Source organism: Coturnix japonica, chromosome 1 (genome assembly GCF_001577835.2).
Source record: "Coturnix japonica isolate 7356 chromosome 1, Coturnix japonica 2.1, whole genome shotgun sequence".
Classification (NCBI taxonomy): domain Eukaryota; kingdom Metazoa; phylum Chordata; class Aves; order Galliformes; family Phasianidae; genus Coturnix; species Coturnix japonica.
The window spans coordinates 34,278,063-34,303,867 of NC_029516.1; the positions used below are offsets into that span (position 1 = coordinate 34,278,063).

At 43.1% G+C, this 25,805-nt stretch overlaps 3 protein-coding genes across 5 annotated transcripts; 2 read left to right on the top strand and 1 right to left on the bottom strand.

Annotated features, from left to right (window-relative positions):
* The first annotated feature begins 1,255 nt into the window (after window positions 1-1,255).
* On the top strand, window positions 1,256-6,452 carry LOC107310823 (glioma pathogenesis-related protein 1-like). The gene is made up of 6 exons (XM_015856823.2): window positions 1,256-1,572; window positions 3,674-3,919; window positions 4,265-4,377; window positions 5,697-5,779; window positions 5,992-6,018; window positions 6,106-6,452. Exons 1-6 carry the CDS (start codon window positions 1,393-1,395, stop codon window positions 6,369-6,371), a joined length of 915 nt encoding a protein of 304 aa, XP_015712309.1. The 5' UTR covers window positions 1,256-1,392; the 3' UTR covers window positions 6,372-6,452.
* Window positions 6,453-6,678: 226 nt separating this feature from the next.
* Window positions 6,679-19,600, top strand: LOC107310827 (glioma pathogenesis-related protein 1-like). 2 transcript variants are annotated; one of them, XM_015856837.2, is made up of 8 exons: window positions 6,679-6,994; window positions 10,359-10,677; window positions 13,198-13,443; window positions 14,179-14,288; window positions 15,103-15,185; window positions 15,716-15,742; window positions 15,825-16,003; window positions 17,210-19,600. In XM_015856837.2, the coding sequence occupies exons 2-7, from the start codon at window positions 10,498-10,500 to the stop codon at window positions 15,974-15,976; spliced, it is 798 nt and encodes a 265-aa protein (XP_015712323.1). In that variant the 5' UTR covers window positions 6,679-6,994; window positions 10,359-10,497; the 3' UTR covers window positions 15,977-16,003; window positions 17,210-19,600. The 2 variants fall into 2 exon arrangements, with proteins under 2 accessions (XP_015712323.1, XP_015712321.1); XM_015856835.2 differs by having other exon boundaries at window positions 15,825-19,600.
* A 103-nt stretch (window positions 19,601-19,703) lies between these two features.
* On the bottom strand, window positions 19,704-24,854 carry KRR1 (KRR1 small subunit processome component homolog). 2 transcript variants are annotated; one of them, XM_015856800.2, is made up of 10 exons: window positions 24,733-24,854; window positions 23,704-23,882; window positions 22,884-23,018; window positions 22,397-22,522; window positions 22,214-22,297; window positions 21,441-21,497; window positions 21,057-21,227; window positions 20,810-20,887; window positions 20,611-20,704; window positions 19,704-20,321 (listed from the first exon to the last, which is right to left on the bottom strand). In XM_015856800.2, exons 1-10 carry the CDS (start codon window positions 24,794-24,796, stop codon window positions 20,179-20,181), a joined length of 1,131 nt encoding a protein of 376 aa, XP_015712286.1. In that variant the 5' UTR covers window positions 24,797-24,854; the 3' UTR covers window positions 19,704-20,178. The 2 variants fall into 2 exon arrangements, with proteins under 2 accessions (XP_015712286.1, XP_015712294.1); XM_015856808.2 differs by having other exon boundaries at window positions 23,704-23,879; window positions 24,733-24,851.
* Between the last annotated feature and the right edge of the window lie 951 nt (window positions 24,855-25,805).

The following is a 25,805-nucleotide window of genomic DNA, read 5'->3' on the forward strand; positions in this document are numbered from 1 at the left end:
GGCTTATTAATACTGATGGTTAATTTGCTTTCTGTGAAAACATCACTTGTAGATTGTGGGCAGACTGCACTTCTATTTTAAGGATGGACTCACTAGATGGAGCCAGAGTCATCTCTGCAGGAAAGCATCTTACAACCTGGACTATGCTGGACAAGCCAAGATTTCCTGCTTCACAAAAGCGACTGTTTTCAGTCTCCACACACAACTTTTCAGCTACACAAATATAAAACTGCTACATCACTGGGTTGCTAAATCAATGGCGCAGTTTTAATATGTTACTTGTGTTCTGTTTTTACAGTTTGTGTCTATGTAATATAGCCAACAAAGACAATTGCAGGCCCTGTTTCCTTCTCTCCCAGAAGATCCAAAGCCCCAGAAGGTGTCCACCACACCACTGCCTTCTGCAGCTGGCCCTACCTTCATGAAATCAGTCAGCAAATCATCACTGGGCTAAGAGGAGGGTGGGGATAATTAGTAACGCTTGACATCCATACATGTGCATGCAGAGAAATAGCTATATGCCTCCTATTAATAGCACAGATAGATATAAATGTGATGGAGTCGGAGGGCCACAGTTTTGAAAAAAAGATAAACCAGTTTGTGGAAGGATTGACGAGACAATACAGATGCCACCAGCACACATCCTACTGCCCCAGGAAGGGATCAGGCTCGGAATTTTACACCAGGAGCGCTAATCCCATACTGCTCTCTTTCCGGGAGCACAGAAGGCTCTTCCAATAATGTCAGCCTATCAGATAAGCACAGGTGGCTGAAGGAGAATCAGCACGCGTTCATGGCTGGGATTTCTAAGTCATGCTTTTCCTACACACCAAACTGGAAGGTCAGGAGGTCTGTTGCTGCTGCTTAGGAATTTTTTCCTTCTAGTGAGGTTAGAATTTAATGTTCAGTTTCGCTAATTCTGTTTATTCCTAGAATAATTCTGAAATGGAAGAAAGGTCCTGCAAAATAATGATGTAAGAAAATCAGATGAACAGCAGGTCTGTGTTTTATCATTGCTAGAATTCTTATAGTTGACAGAAGTTTTAACAAACTCATTAGGCAGCACCTCTGTGGTTAGCACCTATAGCCACAGAATGGCTTGGCAGTCAACCTGAATGCAGCACACCCAAAGAAAAGACAGAGTTATATCTCTGACTTTGCCCCTTGGCAATATGCATGGCAGATGCCTGTTTCATGGGCAGCCAGCAGTGTGATGTCAGATAGAGCTGCATCTTAGGAAGCAGTTTCACTTCCTGTTGCTTTGACGGACACTTTCAAGTGTTTCAACACTTAAAGGACTACAGAGGAAGAGCTTAGCAGTATTGACTCCACAGGAACAATTCTTCTCTTAAAGACTTAAATAGAAAACAAAAACAAAAGCATTGAAGAATTATGAAAATCACCGTTTTCTTTGCTGTGCTGTTCTTGCTCAATCTCTTTGTTTGCTGTCATACATATGACCAATATCCCTTGCCTGACATAGAAGATGCAAAGTTCATAGAAGACTGTGTGAGAGTTCACAATGAGTTCCGATCCAAAGTGAATCCTCCAGCCAGCAATATGCTTCGTATGGTAAGGAGACTTTTGTGATCTGTTTGAAAGTCTGTGCTTTTCATTCCCTTTCTGTCAGTGATTTCTGTATGATCATTCTTTGTAGGAAATAGAAAGCAATTCATTTCCACAGTACTGTTCTATCTTAATAATTGGAGGGGGATTTCTTGTATAGGAACAGATTGTTGCTCTAATTGCCAGCCACAGCTGACAACTGGAATAAAATGTATATAACATTCAGTTCTCAGCATTTCGTTTACCTTTTGCAGAGAGAGACGGTAAACTTCCTCATATTAGTCCAGTTTTCTTCCAAGAAATCTGTTTGGTATTAAAAATCTCCTGGAAGGCAATCTGCACCACAGTGTTTATTGGAAATCTTGCCTCTTGCCTTTTTTCTTCCAATCTAGAATATCTATTGAAGAAAGAGATTTGCCTGGACATCCAAATAGACACCTCATCTTGATTTGCTGCAACCAGGCTTGGAGAGCAGGGGTGCTAGTATCTGGGTTGGAAACCAGAGCTCCCCATAAACGTAATGGATGTCAGAACAGGCTGTGTATCAGTATTAGCTTGCTCAATGGAGTGTATAAGGAGAAGGCAGACAGGCGGGGGAGATAACCCCAGTCAGCTCATGTCATTACTTTGAGCCCTCTGGCAGTGCTGCTTAGCTGAAAAGGAAACTAAATGCATAATCACATAAATGCTATGAGTCATTTCTATGTAAGAAGTCATTTCTATGTAAGGAGTCACTTTTATGTAAGGAAGATCACAGCAAAGAAGTAACATCAAACTACTCATTATTTTAATTTCTTGGAACTCAGTTACATCTATATATACTTAATTGATAATGCAAAAGTACCAGAGCAAACTTAGCTGCTCAGACCAAAGATCCAGCAATGCTGGAAACAAGAGAAGGACAAATATAGAGAAACCTGTTGAACTGAAGGAGTTACATTTTGTTTGAAAGCTCACAATGGACTTCTCTTTCATGACTTTTTTCAGCCTCTGCAAGTTTTTATCATCCCTAACAACTTGCAGCAAAGAGCCATGCAGTCTACCTACAAGCTGTGTGATGATATCTCCCAGCATCTGATTTGCTTTTGCTAACTACTAGCTTCCTTTGATAGTCTCTGGTACCTTTATTGGAAAGAACAAGTGATCACTGCTTGTGTGCATACCTAACACAAGATAAAACCAGCCATGTAGGATGTTGCTTTATGTGAAAGCCTTCCATTTGTAGATGATCATGCTCCCCTATATTCTCTGCACCCCTTCCAGTTCCAGTGTCTCCTTCTTAAAGTGAGGTACTGTTCAATTCAAGGAATTCTAAAACTCTGTCATTTATAGTATTACTCAGCACTGATTTATGAGTAGTAATGGTCAGCTCCAAACCTATCATTATAAACACAAAGCTAAAATTCTTTTTTCTTTTTTCTTTCCTTTTTTTTTTGGCTCACATCCCTTCACTTATTGCTTTTAACCTACTTATTTTTCCATACTTACTCTTAATTACCATTTTATATAAATGGTAATTAATAATATAATAATAATAATAAATAAAGATTTATATAAATCTTTCTGCAAGTCTCACAGACCGGTCTCCATGCAGACTTGGCAGCTTAAACACTGCAGTCCAGCTCTAAGCATTGTAATAAGTCAGATTCTGCAGAACAATGAGAGGAATAGAATAGAATAGAATAGAATAGAATAGAATAGAATAGAATAGAATAGAATAGAATAGAATAGAATAGAATAGAATAGAATANGAGAATAGAATGGAATGGAATGGAATGGAATAGAATAGAATAGAATAGAATAGAATAGAATAGAATAGAATAGAATAGAATAGAATAGAATAGAATCACAAGGTTGGAAAGGACCTACAAGATCATCTAGTCCAACCGTCCTCCCTTTACCATACCTACAGGAAACCACTAAACCACATCTCTTAGGTCCTTATCCAGAGAGGGAGAAAGAAGAAAATTTCTTGCTTTGAGAGTAGAAATGACAAGAAGCTGAATGCAAAGGGGAAAAAATTATTGCAATCTTCTCTTTAAGAATACTTGAATCCAACTAAGTCACTGCAGCTCAAGTTACACTGTATTTTCATTCCTTTGTACAGTCCTGGGACCCTGCTTTAGCTAAGTCTGCCAAAGTGTGGGCAAAGAAGTGCATGTTTGAGCACAACATCTACCTTAAAATACCACAGAAGGTGCACCCCACCTTTACACCTATTGGAGAAAACATCTGGACTGGCACCGCCACCGTCTTTTCTGTGCGCTTAGCTCTGACTGACTGGTTTAATGAAGTCAGCAACTACGATTTCAACACCCGTCGCTGCACTGGCAAGTGTGGTCACTACACCCAGGTGAGTCTTACGTGCCCAGTGGTTTGTTATGTTTAAAAAATATATATTGGAAATAAATTCTGATCTGCGGGGCTGTCTGAGCTGTTTCATTTATGGTTGGAAGGGATTATCTCCCTGTCAATGTCATGTTTCCAAGGGAACAGGCAATAGGTGCTAGACCACCTATCAGTCATTGGCCTCAGGCACACTTTGGGTTGTCACTGTTGCCCTTGTGTTGGTTGTTTTAAACTTTTACAAGATCCTTCCATTCAGTCACGCATTCCTTCATCAATACTGTGAATTCTGGTTCCGGTTGCTTTTACAGACCTTGAACAGGTACATCACATATTTCATTTTTCCCTCCAGGTTGTTTGGGCAACGAGTTACAAAGTTGGCTGTGCAGTTCACTTCTGCCATAGAATTTACAATCTTCAAGGATTCAACAATGTGGCGCATTTTGTTTGTGACTATGGGCCAGCGTAAGTCAATTATGGCATTTGGGGCTTCATGGTTTTGTTTTTAAATGTGCTTTAACTGACAATATCAGATGTTACCAATGGCAGGAGCATTATAACAAATTTATGAAGCTATGTCCACCAATCAGTGGTTCCCCTGACCATCTAGAGCATTAAGTGCTGGGCAGTCTGAGCTGCAGAAAATCCCTCTCTAAGGTGAGCAGATCCTGGCAGAGGGCACACGCTGTCAGCAAGGGCTGTGGAATAAAATCCATTTTCTGGACAAAATGAGACTGAGAGAAGACCTCATTGTTCTCTACAACTACCTGAAAGAAGGTTGCAGTGAGGGGGGATGTCAGTCTCTTTCCTCAGATGACAGTTGATAGGATGTGAAAAAACAGTTGTGCCAGGGGAGGTTTAGATTACATATTAGGAGGAATTTATTTGTAGGAAGGGTGGTCAGGCATTACTGACCAGGGAGGTGGTGGTGTCCCCATACCTGGAGGTATTGAAGAGTTGTGCAGACACGGCACTAAGGGACAAGGGTCGGTGCTGAACCTGGTAGTGTTAGTTGATGGTTGGACTTGGTGATTTTAGGGGCCTTTTCCAACCTAAATTATTCTCTGATTCTAGTATAAAAGGAAGACAGTGCACAAGTTTTTCTCATGCTTTGTGATTTCTAGACATATATTTTATAGATTTGTTAAAAAGACAAGTGGGTAATGAGGAGCTAAAAGCAGATCCATGTATACTTGGACTGAGTACTCAGCACTGCACAAGAAACCTCCCCATGTCAGTGAGGGTATGATTCTTATGGAATTTCAAATCATAGAATCATAGAATTACCAGGGTTGGAAAAGACCTAAAATATCATCCAGTCAAACCATTCACCTATTACTAATAGCTCCCACTAAACCATGTCCCTCAACACAACATCTAGTCTTTCCTTGAACACCCCCAGGGTCGGTGACACCTCCCTGGGCAGTCCATTCCAGTGCCTGACCACCCTTTCTGAGAAGTAATACTTCCTAATGTCCAGCCTGAACCTCCTCTGCCGTAGCTTGAAACCATTCCCTTTAGTCCTATCACTAATGACACGAGAGAAGAGGCCAACCCCCAGTTCTCCACAACCTCCCTTCAGGAAGTTATAGAGAGCAATGAGGTCTCCCTTGAGCCTCCTCTTCTCCAGGTGATAAAGATCCTTTTTTTTCGGGGGGGATAAGGGCATTTTTGCCCAATAATAGCTTCCCAAGATATATTATTCTAGCAGTACAATGGAAGTGTGTGTTTAAATTACTCTTCCAAAGGCTGGGAAAACAAAATACTGTTCTTCTCTTCCACAGGGGGAATTACCCAACAAAACCTTATAAAGCAGGACAGCCATGCAGTGAATGCAGAAACGACCAGTGTGTAGACAATCTCTGTGGTAAGATAGAAGTGATTCATTAAGGAGGTTGCATAGAAATAGTGGTGTCATAGTTATCAGTAAAAATACAGCAGTGGGTCAGCGTGCACTAACTACAAAGTGGGTCTGTAGCCCACCACAGGACTAGACTAGATCCTACAACCAGTTTTGCTATATTCTCCTACAGGCCAAAGACTGTTGCACTGATGTCTTTTTCTCTGATCTCTCCACAGTAAATGCAGAACGTGAGAAACTGATAAGTATGTATTCAATCGCTTTTCATTGTTTTGTTATGAGTATGGCTAAGGTGGGCAGTCTCTAACAGCCATTTCTTTATTCTTTTTTAGGTTATGCCAACTGGTATCCAGACTGGGACACTCAGCCCCAGCCACCACAGTCCCGTCCCCCACAGCCTCCAGTCCCTCGACCTCCAGCCCCTCGACCTCCAGCCCCTCGACCTCCAGCCCACACACCCCCAGCTGGGCAGCTGCATTCTTACTGTGACCACTACTGTGTTGCTGTCTTGATTTTAAGGCCATTATTTTTGGTACTGTGTCCTGTAGGTGTTCTTTTAGCACAGCGGTGGTTTCCACACATGTTTATATATGTGTAATGATTGTTAAGATACTGATAGTGATTCTACAATTCCATTAGAGAACTGCATGTTTGATAAAAAACAGTCATCCTTGCTATACCTTTGTGATGTTTATCCAGTACAAAATGCTTCTGCATTCAGGGCAAGATTTCAATGGCTGTGCATGGAGTTGCTGTAATTTATTAGCATGGCTTCAGCATCTGTAAGAGACTCGGGGGTAGTTTGCTGGAAGGACCATGTAGGCAGTGTACTGCTGTATATGCTAATAAGCCTTCTGGAAACCTGGAGCATCACAAGGATACATCTGAATCATAGAATCAAAGAGTGTTCCAAGTTGGAATGGACCCCAGTGATTATTGAGTCCAACTTCCAGCTCCATACTGGACCACCTAAAAATCAGGGGATCTCAAGTGCAAAAAGGGCAACAAAAATGTCTTTTTAAGGGTTTTTTGAAGCCAGCAACAGTGCTGCACTTGTGCTGGGGGGCTGGCAGCTTGTGGGCGGGCTGCTGAGTGAGCAGGGGTGGAGCTGGCACATTAGCAGCACAGTTTAAACACCCTATGAACGTGTCATCACCTGCCCTTGACCTTGGCACCTGGTGATAAGCTTTAAATAGCCTCGGGGAGCACAGTGCACACCAGGTGAGTAACCACTGTTGCTGCCCACTGAGAATGGGGAGGTTCAGTGAGTGAGCACAGCCCACACTGCCCATACGGTGCTGCAGCTGTGGGAGGTGGGTCAAGTGGTGAGGACCAAGTGTTCCTTGCTATCTGGAGAGGTCCCAGAAGATGGGAGGCTTGCCAGTGTGATCTACAGTGTTCATCTACAAGAAGGGCTGTAAGGAGAACTACAGACCTGTCAGCCTGACTATGGTACCAGGGAAAGTTACGGAGCAAATCACCTTGAGTGAGATAACACAGCACATGCATGGCATCCAGGGGATCAGGCCCAGCCAGCAGGGGTTCATGATTGGTCATGTTTGACCAACCTTATCTCCTTCTGCAACTGGGTGACCAGATTAGTAGACGTGAGAATGGCTGTTTATGTAATCTAGGTAGACTTCAGCAAAGCCTTTGACACAGTCTCTCACAGTACTCTGGGGAAACTGGCTGCCTATAGCCTGGACAGGTATATCCTTCTTTGAGTAAGGAACTGACTAGAGACCTGTTTCCAAAAAATAGTGGTTAATGGAGTTAAGTCCAGCTGTCGACCTGTTACAAGTGGTGTACCCCAGGGGTTGGTACTGGGGTCCATCTTGTTTAATATCTTCATTGATGATCTACATGAGGGGATTGAGTGTATACTCAATCCCCTCATGTAGATCATCAATGATAAGTTTACAGATGACACCAAGTTGGGAAGTGTTTTCGATCTGTCTGAGGGAAGGAAGTCCCTTCAGAGGGATCTGGATAAGCTGGATCACTGGGCTGAGGTGAATGGGATGAGGTTCAACAAGGTTAAGTGCCAGTTCCTGCACTTTAGCCACAACAACCCCATGCAGCAGTATAGGCTTGGGCAGAGTGGCTGGATTAATGTGAAAGAGGAAAGGGATCTGGGGGTGTTGGTTGATGCTCAGCTGAACATGAGCTGACAGTGTGCCCAGGTGACCAAGAGGGCCAATGCCATCCTAGCCTCCATTAGAAATAGTGTGGCCAGCAGGAGCAGGGAGGTAATCATCCCCCTGTACTCAGCACTGGTGAGGCCGCACCTCGAGTATTGTGTTCAGTTCTGGGCCCCTCACTACAGGAAAGACATCAAGGCCCTGGAACATGTCCAGAGAAGGACAACTTAACTGGTGAGGGGTCTGGAGCACAAGTCTTATGATGAGTGGCTCAGGGAGCTGGGATTGTTTAGTCTGGAGAAGAGGAGGCTCAGGGGAGACCACATTGCACTCTACAACTTCCTGAAGGGAGGTTGTGATGAGGAGGGGTTTGGCCTCTTCTGCCAGGAAACAAACAGGACCCGAGGAAATGGCTGCAAGTTGTACCAGAGGAGGTTTAGATTAGACATAAGGAAAATCTTCTCTCAGAGTGGTCAGGCACTGGAATGGCTGCCCAGGGAGGTGGTGGAGTTGCCATCCCTGGCAGTGTTCAAGAGGTGTCTGGATGAGGAGCTACAAGATATGGTTTAGTGGCTTGTGGTAGCAATGGTAATGGGAGGATGGTTGGACTAGATGATCTTGTAGGTTCTTTCCAACCTTGTGATTCCATGATTCTATGATCAAGCGCTATGTCTGAGAGCATCGTCCATGTGCTCCTTTACCTCTTAAGCTGAACTTAACTCTGGATCCAAAAGAAGCAATAACTCATTTTCATTAAATTTTGATTATTCCAAACATCCTTTTTTTCTCAATAGTGGAGATTTAACTACGTATTACTTTTCAAGAAGAGAAAGAATGAAGTTTGTCCTTTACTAAGCCTATATGTCTTAGTCTCCACTTAAGTTACTCTGTTGTCAGTTGTACCATTCCATTCTTCTCAGAGCTAATCTTTATCTTCTGTAGTTCAAAAGATACAGGGGAAGATTGATAGAGCAAGGCTTAAAATTGAGTGCAAGTGGAGGAAACCTAATATTAGGATGTATGAAGGTGACAAAACCTGACTTGCAGAATAGGTAACATCTGCCCTGAGCTGGCAGACAGAGGAAGGGAGTTGTGGGGAGGAAAGCCAGGTGTGGGAGAATGATCGGGTTCTGGTTCAGAAATTAAGATCTCAGCCTCATCCAGAAAGACTGAATCACTGATGGCTTCAGTTTGTTTTTATACACTTTTGGCCTCTACCACCTATTGTTCCTACATAACTCTGTTATTAAAACAAAACAAACCCTGTCTGAAAGCCATGCTTCATGTTAAGAAATACTGGCTGAAATTAGAATGCATAACTGCTATTAGTGTTTCTTCTCCTTTATCATAGACCTAATGTTTTGTGAATGCAGTATCTCAAATTCTGAGCCATGATGTAGCTCATAAGGAATGTGGCATCACACAAAGAAAAATGAGACCCAAACATTCAGGCTTTTGTCAAAATGTCACCATATAAAAAAATACATATTTAACTTCACCACTGTCAGTTCTTGTCTGCTGCCATCTTTCATACCATGAGATAAGTAAAGATTTAAGTTAAAGGCTTTAAATAAAGAGTTAGAGAATATAAATGCATGCATTTATTATTGTTTGCATTTAGCAGACAGGATAGCTGACCTGAATTGGCCAAAGGATATGTGACATTGTGTAACACTTTGCTCAGTAATGAAATCCAGACTAGACAAGGAACAGGCTTCTTCTGTAGGCCCACAGCATAACCTGCTATAACCAAGCCCAGCGTTTATGGCATTGCATGCACAGAAGTGGTAACTGTGACTAAGTATTCTAAAGTTGCAAATTCCTAAGATGAAACATGTAGTGGGAAGAAATCCAACTTCATTCCCATGAAGATGTCCAAGTTGGGTCTCAGAAAGGATCCTGAGCTTGGCGGGGGGGATTATCGTTCCACACCAACCTCCATGGCAAACAGCTCTGCTGCAAGCATGGGTCACAGGGAGTGACTCATGAATTGCTAAGGCTTGGGAGGAAAGATTGGGAGCAACAAACACCACAGTTGACTGATCACAGAAGAAACCCATCAATATGCACTGTACATTTAAGCCACACTTCTCAGCCAATAAGTACAGCCAAAGTGATTGCTCATACTATAGTAAAAGATTTAGTTCAAATCAATTGTCTCATTGCTTTTTGTCTCAGGGTAGCAGCTTTAACAGCAGTGCTGTTTTTTTGAAAAGCACAAACATTATCCAACACTTTCTTGTAACCCATTGTGATTGCTATGGATGGCAGGTTACAAAACAAAGAAGCGCTAGGACTAGGAGACAAAGAGTTTACCCACTGCAGTGAAAGAAAACAGAAAGAAAAAAGATTCTGTGGCTTTGATGTGAAATTGTAGCTTAATTTCCTTATTCTCATAGCAACGCTCTTGTAATATGATTCATTTCCTGTGTCATGTGCTGCAGTCATTTACCACGGCGAAGGCAAGTCCAGCCCACAAACCTTCCAAGTACCACAAGCCTACAAGCTGCAAGGGGAGCTAAAGCCACCTTACACAGCTGAAGTGATCTGCTCTACAAGCTGGAAGATCGGAGGCTAAATAACATGATATGCAGATTTTTCCCTTGTGTGCTGGCTTTATTGCATTTCTGCCTTCTTTCTGGCTCCTATCAACCGGAGACGTTGCCTGATATTGGAGATGCAGAGTTTATTGAGGAATGTGTGAGAACGCACAACAGATTACGGTCTGGAGTGAAGCCCCCAGCCAGCAACATGCTGTACATGGTAAGGGGATCTTCACAGCTTACGTGCAAGTGTAGTGTTTACAGTTGTTAAAGATGATATTTCTAATCAAGTGGAAAAAAAAAAAACAGCCAAAGAAACCAACTCCTGGGGTCATAGATGTGGTTCCTCTTTAAAGCAGAAGATAAGGCTCTGATTGTTGGATGGTGTTATACAATCAGATGTGTGTGTAGCTTTGCTTGTCTTAGTTGTTTCATTCGAAACTCAGAATTTCAACCCTAAGCCTGGCACTGTGAAAAGTGCTGTGAAAAGGCTACTCATTACAAGGCATCGTAGTTTAGCAGCCTGGGGTGTGATTTATGTGCAGACCTCAGCACAACCTTTCATACTCGAGTTAGCAAGTGCAGAAAACATTGCCAAATGGCTTTAGAGAGCTTTCTTTTAGCTTTCTTTGCAAGGCTCTCTCAGCAACCTGAGCAAACAGAGAGCTGTTAGCTGCAGCTCCTAGGTGCTGGGCTGCAAAGGAAGTCAAAACAAACGCACCAAGTGCTGCTGCAGTGATAGCACTGATCCTTTGCTGTGTGCCTATCTGTGGCTGCACCCATCATGCAATCTGTTGTGATTCAGAAGTACCCCAGCCCTGGGAAGTAGTTTTAGTGGGGCATTAGGATCCCAAACCTCCACTGCATGTTGCTCCAGACTTTTTCTCAGACTTTTTCTAAAGAGCTTCGCTAGCTCTGCACTAAGAAAATCTTGCTATGAGCAGCATCCAGCCTCTGAAAATTTCACTGATTTTGTGCTTGATTTTTCTTTTTGAAAAGTTGAAGATCTGGAACCAGGAAAAGAAAGGGGGAAAAAAAGCAAACAAAGGTCTCCACAAAGAAGAGAAGAACTAAAATAATGGCAGCTTTCTTTTAATGCGCTGCAAAGAAACTAGTGTTGGGTGTGACCTCTCCCAGGAAGAATTTGTTGTGCAGAAAGCAGTAAAACACAATATAAAGTCAATGAGAAAAGTAGAAGTGTTGGAATTGAAAAGAGCATATATGTTCATTGTTCTGGTTGACCTTAGCACTGCAAAAATGAGGAAAACAAGAAAACTGTTTTATTTCTCATGACACTTATGTTTCCTGCCGATAACTGTCCATCTGGGTGCGTAAAAATGAAGGGTATGAACTCAGGGCATTGCCATATTTTGGGGGGAAAAAAAGTATTTTTAAAAGAAAATACAAGACAGAAACTCCTTTAAGCACAAGTGACAAAGCGTAACCAGCTACATTTGTAATACAGCTGTTATTATTAATACTAGTGCAGGATGAAGAAGAAAAGAGGGTTGTGAACTCTCAAGCAGAGTCTGAAAAATGGGACAGTGGAGGACTAACCTGTCAATCACTGTCACAAAGCTTTTGTCATGGTCTTCTGCTTGTGACCTCACAGTATTACCAAGATGTAAACTGCAGCCTCTGTCTCAGTTTGCAGCAATGCTGGGACTGGGAGATAATGCCTGAACAAAGACAGATTTTGTTCATCGTATCTAAGCAAATGTCAGATCTTCAGTTGCATTAAGGCCCTTTGCTTCCAAATTTACCTTTATTATTCCATCTACTGAGTTCTTAGGCTTATTATTTATGTTTTAGTTTTGTAGGACAGCACTTCTCCCAAATGCTTGGCACAGGGAGAACTGTTAGACAGTGGTTACAAAATATTTTCTAATCTTTGTAGATGTATTTTGATATCACCTTGCAATTTCTCCTTACTTATTCATAGCATAAAATTAAAAACAATAATAATAACTGTTTTAGACATCTTCAGTACAAAAAAGCTATATCATCTAAAATATGGGCATGAAATTCAGCAACATCCAAATCTTCTTCCTCAGTCATGAGTAACGATCGGATCAGAACAGTTTCTCTGGTGACCCCATTGTTTGTAGAGGCAACCAAGCGATTTTAATCCATACACAGAAGGATAAATAAGGAAGTCTTATTTCTTTATACAAAAGACCAATCCAAAATTCTCCAGTGGTACTGAACACCTTAATTTTCATGATGCAATGCTTAAGCAGAGCTCCTGGACCTGCATTTTCTAGCAGGTACAACACTGTTTGCTCAATCAGATTGTGTACACAAGAAAACCCACAGGAATCTGACAATACCTCCAGTGCAAACAAAAGACATCCATATAACACAATGGCTTAAATAACAGCCCTCTGTTGGACTGAATCACAAGTGATTCCACTAATATGAATTCAGTGCTAACATTTGAAACCACAAAATTATTTGGGTTGACTGTTTAAAAATCCCAACATGTTTGTGACTTGACCGGCAAGCAGCAGCCCTAATCTGTGAAGCTGCATGAGACTTCAGCCAGACTGGGACAGAAAGCACAACTCTTCCCTTCCGGGCTTTCTACAAGTCAGTCTACCATAAAGCACTCTAAGTCTCAGCAGAAGCAAAAAACAAATGAACTTGCAGAATATACACCCAACTACTCCAAAATCTGTTCAGCACTATGACATTGCTAAGATAGGTAACCAAGTCATTTTTACTTGTCTTTATTTTTCAGAGTTGGGACCCAGACTTGGCAAAGACTGCGAGAGGTTGGGCAAAGAGATGCGAGTTCAGACATAACATATACCTTCAAGAGCCAGGGCAGGCTCACCCCAGATTTACCCCTGTTGGAGAAAATCTCTGGACTGGCTCACTTTCTATGTTTTCTGTGCAAAACGCCATCACTTCTTGGTACAACGAGGTCACAGACTATGAATATAACGACAATAGCTGTAGAAAAGTATGTGGCCATTACACACAGGTAAGGCACTGCACCTCTCCAGCTCTGTCAAGTTTAGTTGTACTCAGCACTGCTGAGGCTGCACCCCGAGTACTGTGTTTTGGGCCTCTCACTAGAAGGAACGTCTCAAGGAAGTGGAACCTGGTGTCCAGAGAAGGGCAACAAAGTTGGTGAGGGATCTGGAGCACAAGTCTTATGGAGAATGGGACTCAGACTAGTGGATGGTTGGACTAGATGACCTTAGAGGTCCTTTCCAACCTTAATGGGCCTGTGATTCTATGGTTTCATGAACTAGACTTGCAATTCTGACATAGAACACCCTCAGGAACTTGAGGAACATATCCTTTTCATGGACCTGGCAAACAAGGGGCAGGCTTTCCTTTGGAAGGGGAAATAGGGTATGCAGTACTGAGTTGAATTGGATAATTTACGCTACACAAAGAGTCATAAGAAGATGTGATGCCCTTGTCTCTGCTATGTCAGTCATGCTTATGATTATAGAAGGCAGGATTGCAACCTGGATGTGCTACTTCTCCCTTTTGCTCTTGTAGCCCTCTGTCTTTTGGTCATTTGCCTGTGCAGTAAGCCTTTGTAGAAGCTCCAAGACAGCAAACAGCCTTGTCCTCACAGATTTGATATCCTCCAGTAGAAAAAGCACAGCCATGATAGTTACCACAAAGGAAAGGAGACAAATTTCATCAACTGTAGCTGTTAAACCAATTATTCAGCCACCAATGTTTGTGTCTGTCTTTCCAGGTCGTTTGGGCTCAGAGCTACAAGGTTGGCTGTGCTGTTCACTTCTGTCCTACAGTGTCATACTTCTCAGGAAGGAACGCAGCACATTTCGTCTGCAACTATGGGCCAGCGTAAGGATTCCATTACAAATATTTTAAAGGATTTGGATCCTGCCCCTTCTTCCCTCCCACAGTTTAATTTGATAGGATCAGGCCATTTTTTTTCTTGTGTTTATGGATAGAAATAGTCATCAAAACAGAAAAATGTACATACATCTACCCAAGCATCTACCCTAGTTTGAGTAAATGGGAGATTTATATTGTAGCCAAAAAGCAGTGGTGCTGGTAGAAAGGGTAAAGTATAATACACTGAAATAAGAATACCTGAGTGAGCATTTGAAAACTATTCCCTTGTTCCTCAGTGCCATGGTGGCCCCAGATGGTTGCCAAGGCACAGACTGGAGGTATGAAAATATTTAGACATTTGTCTGCAGAATTAAGTCTCTTTGGTCAATGGTTTGAATAAATAGTGAAGTGTGCAGTGCTTGTAGCTATAGGCTGAGCTTAAGCATGAGAGTTTGGGCATGTGATGATGTACAGAGAGACCCAGAGGCTCTGGAGGTGCTTGCTGAACCTTGGTTCCAGCTTATGAGGGCAGGATGCGTTCTTGGTCCTGGTTGAGGCCCTGAGCAGCTCTGCTCTTGAGGTCACAGGGAGCATGGAGCACAAAGCCCTTACTGTGGGTGTTTAGTGCCTGCAACAATCTTCAGGGGGCAGCCTGGGCACCTCTTGGGTTAGGTGGGAGCAGGGCAGTCAGGCAGGGCTGACCAGGATACAGTTCACTGTCAATACAAGTGGAGAAAATCCCAAGCAGAAGCAAATAAGCAGCAGGGATTGCCATCCCCTCATAAGGGCAGCTTCAAAGTGATGTTACTTTCCTTCACAGTGGGAATTACAGACGGCACCCATACGAGATGGGAGCAGCGTGCAGCAAATGCAATGGCGAGCAGTGCACTGACAACCTGTGTCGTAAGTAGACAACCCACCCTCCCCCACAAGCACATGTAGAAATAGAGGGAGCACACAAGATGACACTGGCAGGAAGCACAGCATCTCCTATTCCCAAATACTGTCTGAAAAAAATGAAGCGAGAAACCAAGAGAGCAGTGATGCCCAAGGATAGTAAAGGTTTTAAATACCAGCATCTAGGAATGAGAGGGGATCCCTGACTGATGGGGTTGTTGGATTTCAGCTAGACAAGTGGATCTTAAACATGAGAGCTGGGCAAAAAAAAATAGTGATGGAGTCAATTGTACCTGAGGGATAAGTCCTCTCCATGCCAGCCAGTGGCAGAGGCACTCAGCAAGATGCAGTTGAGCTCTCTGCAGCAAAACCCCCAGAATCACTCTCTGGAAGCCTACAGGTCCTTGGTTCTTCCTGGAAAGAAACACAGCTGTATTTCTTGTCAGCCCTTTGTGAGCTAGTTCTCCTTTTTTAAAACTCGCATTATTTGTAAAGTCAAAGCCTGTTGCTTACATTCACTTCTTTTGCCTCTCCAGGAAACACTGAGCGTGACAAAGTCATTAGTAAGTACCACATATATTAATGCTTCAGTTTGTTGCCCCCGGTGCAGTTATGCTTGCAATAATTGATCTGTTTTGCCTCCAGGTGACTCCAGGTGGCACCCAGCCTGGGACAGACCTGCCTGTGATGAGTTCTGCATCTCCGTGGTTGTTTTAAGGCCGTTACTACTAATTCTGACAATCGTAGCTGCTTGGATCCTACCCAAATACTGGTCCATAGAACCTGCCACCAAGTAGTGCACAGGAGGCTAAGCCAGCACTGAGGTTGGTTCATCCCCTCCCTGTGCTTAAGCTACTGGCAGTACTGAGATGAATGGAGATCATGAAATACAGAAATACCATCTCCATTGCATGGAGGAGCTGGGAAAGCTGCTGAGGTGTCTTCTCATTGTTCAGAATCAATCAGCTGGTTTTAAATTACCTGCTTATTTTTCCAAAGTGGAGCACTGTGGCAGAGATCGGTACAGCATGGAACAGCTCACCACACTTCCCAGGGAGGGGAATGGGGGGGTGTCTGCAGCCCAGCAGAGCAGACTTCTCTCTCCACATGTACTCCTCCAGTGAGATGCAGCAGTGTGGGTTTGGGTAGCCTGGAGAGATTTTCTTTTGTCATTTATAGCTTTTTTTCCCCCAAGAAATTTTTGGGCACAGGTGAGTTCTGGCATGTGCATCCCACAGCAGGTAGTGCATTTCTCTGTATCGCAGAGCACAGGAACCACTGGCATTTCTCTGCTTAGAATCTGTTTTCAAACACACACAATCTCTGCCAAGACACAGAACTTCACCCATGTTTAAACATAACCCTGCACCACCTTAAGCTCCCTTTTTCTTTCCCTTTCTCTGAGCATGAGGTTTTTGACTTCTGCTTCAAACAGTAAACCACTATTTCCTGCCTCCCATGCATGGTGATCATGTATCTGCAACCTGATCTGAAGGTCCATTGGTGCACAAACCCAGAACAAATACATTCAGTTCCAGCCTGCACAATGCTGAGAAATATGACGCTGGGAAACAGAGTACAGAGCTCCAAATAAAATCGTGCTGCACCCAAAGTCATGCCCTGGGCTCAGTGGCTGCCAAACTCCAGTCTCCATGAGGCTGTGCCCCAGAGCAGGCAGGGTTCAGCCTGCTTCGATATATCCCACCACTCTGCTGGGTGCTTTTATGCAGGAAGCCAGGGAGTCCCCTGGCTGCTTGCTTTCTGTGGTGCTGTCTTTGCTCACTTCCGTCAGCGCTGCCACAGAACTCCTGCTCTAATGCTGCTGCTGGACTCAATCTCACCTGGAAATACTGCAACTGCAGCCCAGTGTTTCTAACATTATTCTTCCATGCAGTTAGCTGCTAGCACTTGAATCATGTCAGCATCACAGCACGTCCTAAAGAGATCATTTTTCAAGATGTAAATGTGGTCAGGGGCAGAATTCCTAGTTCTCCTTCTTGTCCTTCACTTATCTTTTTGTTTTGTGCCAGGGCCTCTTCTCTGCCATCCAGTGAGCAGTGTCACAGCAGCCACATTGGCCTACCTAAAAAGAGATAATTCTGTTTAAAAAAAAAACCCAAATCCTCACAGCAGATACAAGATCACGGGTTTACCTGCTGAAAAGGGCAGCCACTTTCACTTCCATTTGCCTTTTTGCTACACTCTTTTGAGCACCACTCAAGCCTCACGCTTCCTGTACTGCAAAGTTCCATCTGGAAATCCCACAAGGATGATACCTCTTGCAGAGAAGGGCTCTTAGGCCAGCATCTGCCCCATGTGCAGAAAGATCCTACTGATGCAAGGCAAAGTGGAGGAAAGGAAAGTACATACTATGCTGTGTCTGGGGAGCAAAACGAGCTCAGCAGGAATGCTCCCCTGCTAAGTTTAATCTATACTTGGTTTCCAGGAGAGTAAACAGAACCAACACAGAGACCTTAAAGTTCAAAACATTCATAGTGCTGTTACTGAACTTCATACCTTAGCGGCTCAAAGGGAATTCCACAGAGAAAGCTTCATTAAAAAACCTGTAAATCACTGGGGTTCATGGGGAAAAAAAAACAACCAGCAAATTTTACTGCGTGGCAACTTCCAAACAAAAAAATCCAGAAAGTCAAGGAGACAAAGCAAAGCAAGAAATGCATCTCTTTTTTTTGTTAAGGACACTCAAAATCCAGATATTTAACTCCTGATGATTAAACCCCTCAAGTTGTTCACGTTGTTTTTATGGCATACGCCCATGACTTCTGCACGATAATTGCAAAATACAGATATAAAAACAGCCATGAGGTACTTCTTTGCCTTGGTTTGTCTTCTGGCTATGAACGAAGAGCATTGCTAGATTTTCTCATTTAAGAAAATATATGCCTAACCAACAGTCCTTGAAGCTCAGCAACCAGAACAACCCAAGAAGATTAAACAGAACCCCTTCATCTCATGACAAAAGGATAAGACTCCCTGAAATCAAGTAAGTCCTACTGTGGTTTGGGCTTTGATGCCAAATCTATGTAGAGATCTCAGCTGGGGAACTTAAATTCAAAATGCACGCTTCCACAGAAGCACACACGTGTATTTTAACGTGTATGGAACAAGATCTAAATTTTAGCAAACAGAAATTTGCTGCAGGGACCCTCTGCATTGAAAAGGTCTCATCCAGACCGTAATATAACAGAGGACACTCTCTCCTTGTACCTCCCCTGGATCCAGTTCAGCTCCTCCTTACTGGCTTCAGGCTCTGCAAATTACTCTGTTGAAGTACTCACTTGTGGGATCACACCGAGAACCAAACTATTGCAGTGTCTCTGGGAACAGCCCAAGCCCTTGAGAGATCTAACCCACCTGACACTGAACTCAGGTCTCCCTGTCATGCCATCAACCACTACCTATCAAGTACTGTGTCTAAGAGCTTATCATGGGGCTGGTATCCCTAAACGTATCGGCTTACTACAGCTTCTGTGATGGGTGTGCAGTTTACTTGTTTTCTCAGTGAAGCATCTGTTGAGCAGTACTTTCTCACATGATAAGTAATTAAACTGCCATTTATGAATGACAGAGTATTGAGCACTGGAACAGGCTGCCCTGGGAGGTGGTGGAGTCTCCTTCTCTGGAGATATTTAAGACCCGCCTGGACGCCTACCTGTGTGACGTGGTGTAGGGAGCCTGCTTTGGCAGGGGGGTTGGACTCGATGATCTCTAGAGGTCCCTTCCAACCCCTACAATTCTGTGATTCTGTGTTTCCTCTTCAAGAACTAAACTCCAAGAACAGACCAGGTAACTGAAAGTCATACCAAGATTGTCCCCAACCCTAAAGGGCAGAGGTCCTAGATGATTCTCTATGCACACACACACACTGACTCTTTAACATATGTTCTAAATTCTTATTTAGACGCATAACAAAGAAAACAGCTGTGTTCTCACACCAGTTTCAAATAAAAGGCCACTAACCTAAGCAAAGTGAGCTGCAGTGTTCCAGCATAATCGTCTTTACCATATGTGCAAGCAATCAGAACTCTAAAGTCTGGTAAAGCACTCAAACACAGTCATGAAATTGGTGTGGCCCGACCACCTACTTACTATTACATTTGTTTCTCGAACCTGAGATGCATCAACTTAGTAACATCTGCTTTTCTAGTGTACTCAATTTCATCATAATTTCCACTTTTAGGAAATAACCTCTATACTTCCTTCAAAAAAAGGGGAAGGGGCTGAATAAAGGAAACCTAAAGTTTAAAAGGAACCTAAGTTCTCATTTCTTGTAAGAAATAAATTAAGAACACATGTAAAGAATGGTACCATTTATGTTCTCCCTGCAGCACATTTGCTTTGTGTCATATTCTGCCTAACAAGATAACGCTAATAAATGACCATTTATTAATGGTGTTCAATTAAGATTATGGTTGTCTAATCCTCACACGAAGCTGTGAGTTGCTTCTAGGGATACAAGATGTGGGTTTTGCAGTAGGTGAATAATTAAAGGATTTAAAGACAATATATTAAAACAGTTTATTGACATCAAGACAAGACACACAAAAAACCCCCTGCTTTTACAGAAGTAAAAGCATAATAAAAGTAATAAATCTTGCCCATCTTGACAGTTCTTTGGTAGTCTTTCATAGAAGATTTCCATTTAACTCCCACTGAGTTCTCCAACCTTTACCCTTTCACATTCTGCATCAAACTTCTAAATGTTTCTAATATGAAATGTCCTCGAAGCAGACAGGTGTTATCCAAATGTACTCAAAAGGTATGAGAGAGCAGATTTTGTTCACCAACTTTGACAATTCTGCATAGCTGCTCCAGGTCCATTTGTTAAAATGGGCTTGTGAAAAGAGAACCATCTTTCTGCCTAGTAATTTCTCATCCACACTACATTGACAGCAAGAAGTTTCCTCCAAGTCTTGGTTTTTCCAAGTGTGAGAACATTCATTATTGTAGGAGAAAATTGAGCAGAATGAGCAGTGAATTACTTCTTCCTTTTTTTCTTCTTTTCATCTGCTGCCATTTTTAACTTGACTTCTTCCATAGGAAGCGCTCCTAATTTCTTCTTCTTTGCGTTCTTTACTTTCTCCTTGATGGCTTCAATATCAATTTTTTTCTCAGTAGAAGCTACACAGTAAAAACACGAGCACAGAGAGACACAAGGTTTACTTCTCTTATTTTTCCACAGCCTGTGAGATTACTTCATGTGTATCCACATTAAACTGCATCCCGTAGCATTAGTTAGGATTCATTTTATGTTCACTAATGATTTTATAAACTATTCCAATCATTTTTACTTAATCTAGCATGATACACAAATCTTTCAACGGAATTCAAATGGCTACATCTTACACAAAGTAATTATGTGGAGAATTAACTAGTAGGGTTTAGAATGGGGGAAAAAAAAACAACTTACCTTTCTTTGCTTTCACAGCTGGCTTTTCCTTTGGTGGGATAAAAGCTTTATTTCTTTCTTCTTGTCTTTTCTTGACTGCATCAGCTTGCTTTGCCTACAGTTAACAATGACAAGTATGAAGTACCAACAGAGCCGGGCAAAAGGGAAAAAAACCAAAGTCAGAAATGAAGCACTTTTTAACTGGTTGTAACAAATTTACCTTTATTTCTTCCACTCGCTTTCGTTTCTTCTGGCTTTCTTTCAAGAAGTATTCACCACTTGCCAATTCTTTATCAATCTATACAAGAAAATTACCAAGAAGCTTTAGACAATTACACATTACAAGCAAGATATATAATATCAGGAAACAAAAACATGACAGAAAGGGCCCGTTAACTTCATCTTAACGAGAGCAGGATTTAAAACCACCATATACTCCTGCACAACCAAATAAAGTTTCAGCTGACCTGGCTTTCTGGCTGTGGAGGTGGGAATGGTGTGTACTCCTTCTTAACATTTTTCTTCTTTGGCTCCTTGCGTTTTTTCAAGTTCTTCTTCTTGAACTTAGGCAAAAATCTTTCCCAATTCTGTGTCCTCAGTTCAGGATCTTTTGATAATTCACGTTTGATCATCAAAGTCTTTGGTAGTTTTAGAACATCACAAAGAAGTTAATAAAACAATAGTATTGCAGTAGTATCTAAGAGCTCCAAACTAAAAGTTTTATCAAAGGTTCTTATAGCACAGTTTACACATATACATTTATATATATTCGTATAGCACACACTGAAACATAGAATTATTAACATAAAGCTGTGTACAAAGACTTAATGCTTTCAAAGGTGCACACCAACCTTAATGTTATATATGGGATGTATATTCTTCATTGTGTCCAGAACAACCTTCCTAACCTGTATTTAATAAAAGAAAATGAATGGAACACTCAGCAGGTACTTCATACTCTAATCAATTAAAATATCAAGGTCCCTAAGTTTCTTCAAAATCAGAACATTTCTCACCCCAAAACTAAGAGCAGATAGGCTAAAAAAACTACAAAGCCAATTAGAAGGCACAGTGCTTCAAAAATATCGTTAGCTATACTGTCATGCTTCTGATACACTGCAGCATCACAACAACCACTACTTTCATGCCATCATGGATGTTATGTTGTGTTTTAGCTTTTGACATCTATTATTCCCTCTAGAATTACTAAGAATATACTAGATGTTAATCCATGCTATATCACATTAACACTGCGATGTTTTCACTCAAACCTCTTAACTGAAACTACAGAAATTCTGCACTGTAAGCTACAGAAATAAAAGCCCAAGGGGCAGGACTAGACACACTATTCAGAAATACATGAAGGTGCCCCTTTGATATCTTTACTAAGCCTTACCTTAAAAAAAAAACCACAAAAAATACTTTTAGTTTCAAGGCGGAAAGATCTCAGCAGCTAACAAAATTCAGGAGCTAAGCCTATAGGAATTCACATAAAAGTAGCTTAATAACATGTTACTGAAAGGACAGTGGAGTAACTCTTGAGGCTACCAGACTCCGCCTGTACTCCACGCCACAGCTAGGCACAAAAGTGAGCTACATAAACTGCTCATCTGCCTTCCCTTACCTCTTTTAGCCCACTGAAAGGTCCAAGAGCTGAAACAGTGTTGCCTTGAACCATAATATAACAGTTGGTTAACAGCTCCAGGGCCTAGAACAACAAAAATGAATAAAGATAGTGTCAGCTGAAGGTCTGACACGCAGACCTTGTGTTTAAGATTTTTTATGGTAATACACTTATGAGGAATACCTTCAGAGTAGATCCTTTGGGCCCAAGAAGTCGTCCTCTTCTTTTTACAAAACTTTCTCTGTTCCTCACTAGGGAACCGATTTTAATGATGTCACACGCAACATCGTCCTGAAGAATACGAACTGCCTGAAGATAAAAGCAGCAGGTATTAACATCTGAATCCAAAAGTAACATTCACAAGAGCCAAAAGACTCATTTCAGTTGCAGATACGTTTGTTTTAAATATATATTTTCATATAATTATAGAATCACTTGAATTGGAGGGACCTTCAAAGGTCATCTAGTCCAGTTCTTTGCAATGAACAGAGACACCTACAGGCAGATCAAGTTGCTCAGAGCCCCATCCAGCCTGACCTTAAGAATCTCCTGGGATGAGTAGATACATACCTCCCTGGGTGACCTGTTCCAGCACTTCACTACTACCTGAAAAACCCATATTTTGAAAGCATACAACTTTATAAGCATTACAACATTATTGGCTACAAACCTGTTCAAATGGAACGCTTCTTGCCAGAAGTTTTATTAAATCTCTAGCCCTGATGATCGCATACGGATCAAAAGTCTTCTTAGTAGTCGTGACCGTCATGCTTCCTTCAATTAGATCCAGCGTTGCATTCACATACTGCAATGTGTGCAAATAAACAGCAAAGCAATCTTTAATTAGAAATCTAAGATTACATTTCTGGTAGCATGAGGTTAAGATGAAATCTCCTCATCTCCTTTCAAGTTAGCAGATTGTGGACAACAACACAGAAAGAATCACAGAATCACAGAACTGTAGGGGTTGGAAGGGACCTCTAGAGATCATCGAGTCCAACCCCCCTGCCAAAGCAGGATCCCTACACCACGTCACACAGGTAGGTGTCCAGGTGGGTCTTGAATATCTCCAGAGAAGGAGATTCCACCACCTCCCAGGGCAGCCTGTTCCAGTGCTCCGTCATCCTCACTGTAAAGAAGTTCTTGTGCACATTTGTGCGGAACTTCCTATGCTGTACTTTCATCCCATTACCCCTAGTCCTGTCCCCACACACTACTGAAAAGAGACCAGCCTCACCACTATGGCTCCCACACCTCAGGTATTTATAAACCTGGATCAAGTCCCCTCTCAGCCTTCTTTTTTCAAGGCTAAACAGACCCAGTTCCATAAGTCTCTCCTCATAGGGGAGATGCTCCAGGCCCTTCACCATCTTAGTGGCCCTCCGCTGGACTCTTTCCAACACCTGTTACTGGAGCAAGCTTTTATGCCAAAGTAACACCTGTATGTCCCAAATAACAGAGCAGCACATCACAACAGTAAGAACTCATACATGCTCACTCAGGGCCTTCTGGACAAGCGGCCAGCACTCCTTCAAATAGGCTTCTCTGTACTTGGGGAATAACGTTGCAAAGCTGCTTTCCTCCAGCAGCCCTCTGGGATTGTCCTCCCTGGTAAACGCTGGTTCCTTCCATCCATCCGGCACAGTGAGCAGTTCGGACTCATCGACTGCTATGGATTAAAAGACGACAGTTCGTTTCTCCATCTGAGCTATTCCATCTGCTCCCCATCTAAATACAGAACTAGAGATAACAGAACGCAGGCACACAGCAGGTGCTGCGTTCAACGCTCTGTTGGAGTCATTCTGCATCTCTCCTTACAGAATCACAGAATGACCCAGGTTGGAAGGGACCTCAAGGATCATGTAGTTCCAACCCCCCTGCCTGGCAGGGCCACCAAACATACACCTTTACTAGATCAGGTTGCCCAGGGCCCCGTCCAACCTGGTCTTGAACACCTCCAAGGACGGGGCATCCACAACCTCCCTGGGCAGCCTGTTCCAGGACCTAACCACTCTCCTAGTGAAGAACTTCCCCCTAACATCCAACCTAAATCTTCCCTCTTTTAACTTAAAACCATTTCCCCTAGTCCTGCTATTATCAGCCCTTTCGAAGAGTTTACTCCCCTCCTGGGAGTAAGTTCCCTTCAGGTATTGAAAGGCTGCAATGAGGTCACCCCGCAACCTTCTCTTCTCAAGGCTGAACAAACCCAACTCCCTCAGCCTGTCCTCATAGGGGAGGTGCTCCAGCCCCCTGATCATCTTCCTGTCCCTCCTCTGGACCCTTTCCAAAATCTCCATGTCTTTTTTGTACTGAGGGCTCCACACCTGGACACAGTACAACAGATGGGGCCTCACAAGAGCAGAGTAGAGAGGGACAATCACCTCCCTATCCCTGCTGACCACCCCTCTCCTGATGGAGCCCAGGATCCCATTTGCTTTCCTTACGGAAGTTACTGCCTTTCCCTCAGCACAAGAGAAGGATAATCCCGGCGGGCAGCAGCCCCGAGGCCCCGCACCCACCTTTGGCCGCTTTCTTCTTGCCGGGACGCCGCGCTTTCTCCCCCTCCGCCTCAGGAGCCGCCATGCTTACTGTGCTCACACAACTTCCGCCCGACACCGGAAGCGGAACCGGGGCATCGCGGCATGCCGGGAGCTGGAGTCCTACAGGCTGACAGGGCGAGACCAAGGCTGAGGCCTATGGGGGTTTGCGAGCCCCTGGGGCAGCCTAGAGAGCGGTGCCAGGCTTATGGAGGCGGGTTTATCATCAGACCTGCTCATAAAAGCCCGCCCTGTGAGTTGTTTAATTATCAGGGCCCTGGGCAACCTGATCTAGTAAAGGTGTATGTTTGGTGGCCCTGCCAGGCAGGGGGGTTGGAACTACATGATCCTTGAGGTCCCTTCCAACCCGGGTTATTCTGTGATTCTGTGTGATCATCATAGAATCACTGAATGCCTTAAGTTGGAAGTGACCATAAAGGTCATCCAATTCCAACAGCGCAGCTTAAAACCATTCCCTCTAGTTCTGTCCTTGCAATTAATTCCTTGTAATATCCACATTCATTTTTCCCTCTTTTAGTTTCAAGCTATTCTCCTTTTCCTATCACTATCAAACTGTAAAAATTCGGTCCTCCTTCAGCTTTTAAGCTCCCTTCAAATACTGGCAATCTGCAATGAGGTCTCCCCGGAGCCTTTTCTTCAGGCTGAACAAGCCCAACTCCCACAACATTTCTTCATAAGAGATGCTCCAGCCCTTTGATCATCTTCGCTGCCCTCCTCTGGACCCCCTCCAACAGCTCTCCCTAGTATCCACTATACACATGTGTAAAATATCCAAAACTCAGTATTGACACCCAAAGACCTTCCATTGTGCTGCACTGCTGCCTTTACCCGCTGGGTGGCACTGACCGCCGCGACAAAAGGAGCAGCCCCAGCGAGCCTCGGTGCCCGAGGAGCAATGGATCCCCCTGCGCTGCCCTGGCAATGAGAGCGGACAGAGTGCGGCTCAGAAGTGTCTGGTGAGATGCACCTGGATCTTCTCCACATTGCAGGCACGCTCCAGGGACGTCTGTCTCCAAGGAAATGGCGCTGTTGTT

Bases quoted from the DNA above. Each gene is read 5' to 3' on its own strand.
- KRR1 (XM_015856800.2), bottom strand. From the start codon at position 24,796: ATGGCGGCTCCTGAGGCGGAGGGGGAGAAAGCGCGGCGTCCCGGCAAG. The intron at 22,523-22,883 runs GTTTGTAGCCAA...TTTTATCTTCAG, and splicing joins GAAGCGTTCCATTTGAACAG to GCAGTTCGTATTCTTCAGGA. The intron at 21,498-22,213 runs GTAAGGGAAGGC...TATTAAATACAG, and splicing joins CTTTCAGTGGGCTAAAAGAG to GTTAGGAAGGTTGTTCTGGA.
- LOC107310827 (XM_015856835.2), top strand. From the start codon at position 10,498: ATGATATGCAGATTTTTCCCTTGTGTGCTGGCTTTATTGCATTTCTGC. The intron at 13,444-14,178 runs GTAAGGCACTGC...CTGTCTTTCCAG, and splicing joins TATGTGGCCATTACACACAG to GTCGTTTGGGCTCAGAGCTA. The intron at 15,743-15,824 runs GTAAGTACCACA...TTTTGCCTCCAG, and splicing joins TGAGCGTGACAAAGTCATTA to GTGACTCCAGGTGGCACCCA.
- LOC107310823 (XM_015856823.2), top strand. From the start codon at position 1,393: ATGAAAATCACCGTTTTCTTTGCTGTGCTGTTCTTGCTCAATCTCTTT. The intron at 5,780-5,991 runs GTAAGATAGAAG...ATCTCTCCACAG, and splicing joins GTGTGTAGACAATCTCTGTG to TAAATGCAGAACGTGAGAAA. The intron at 6,019-6,105 runs GTATGTATTCAA...ATTCTTTTTTAG, and splicing joins AGAACGTGAGAAACTGATAA to GTTATGCCAACTGGTATCCA.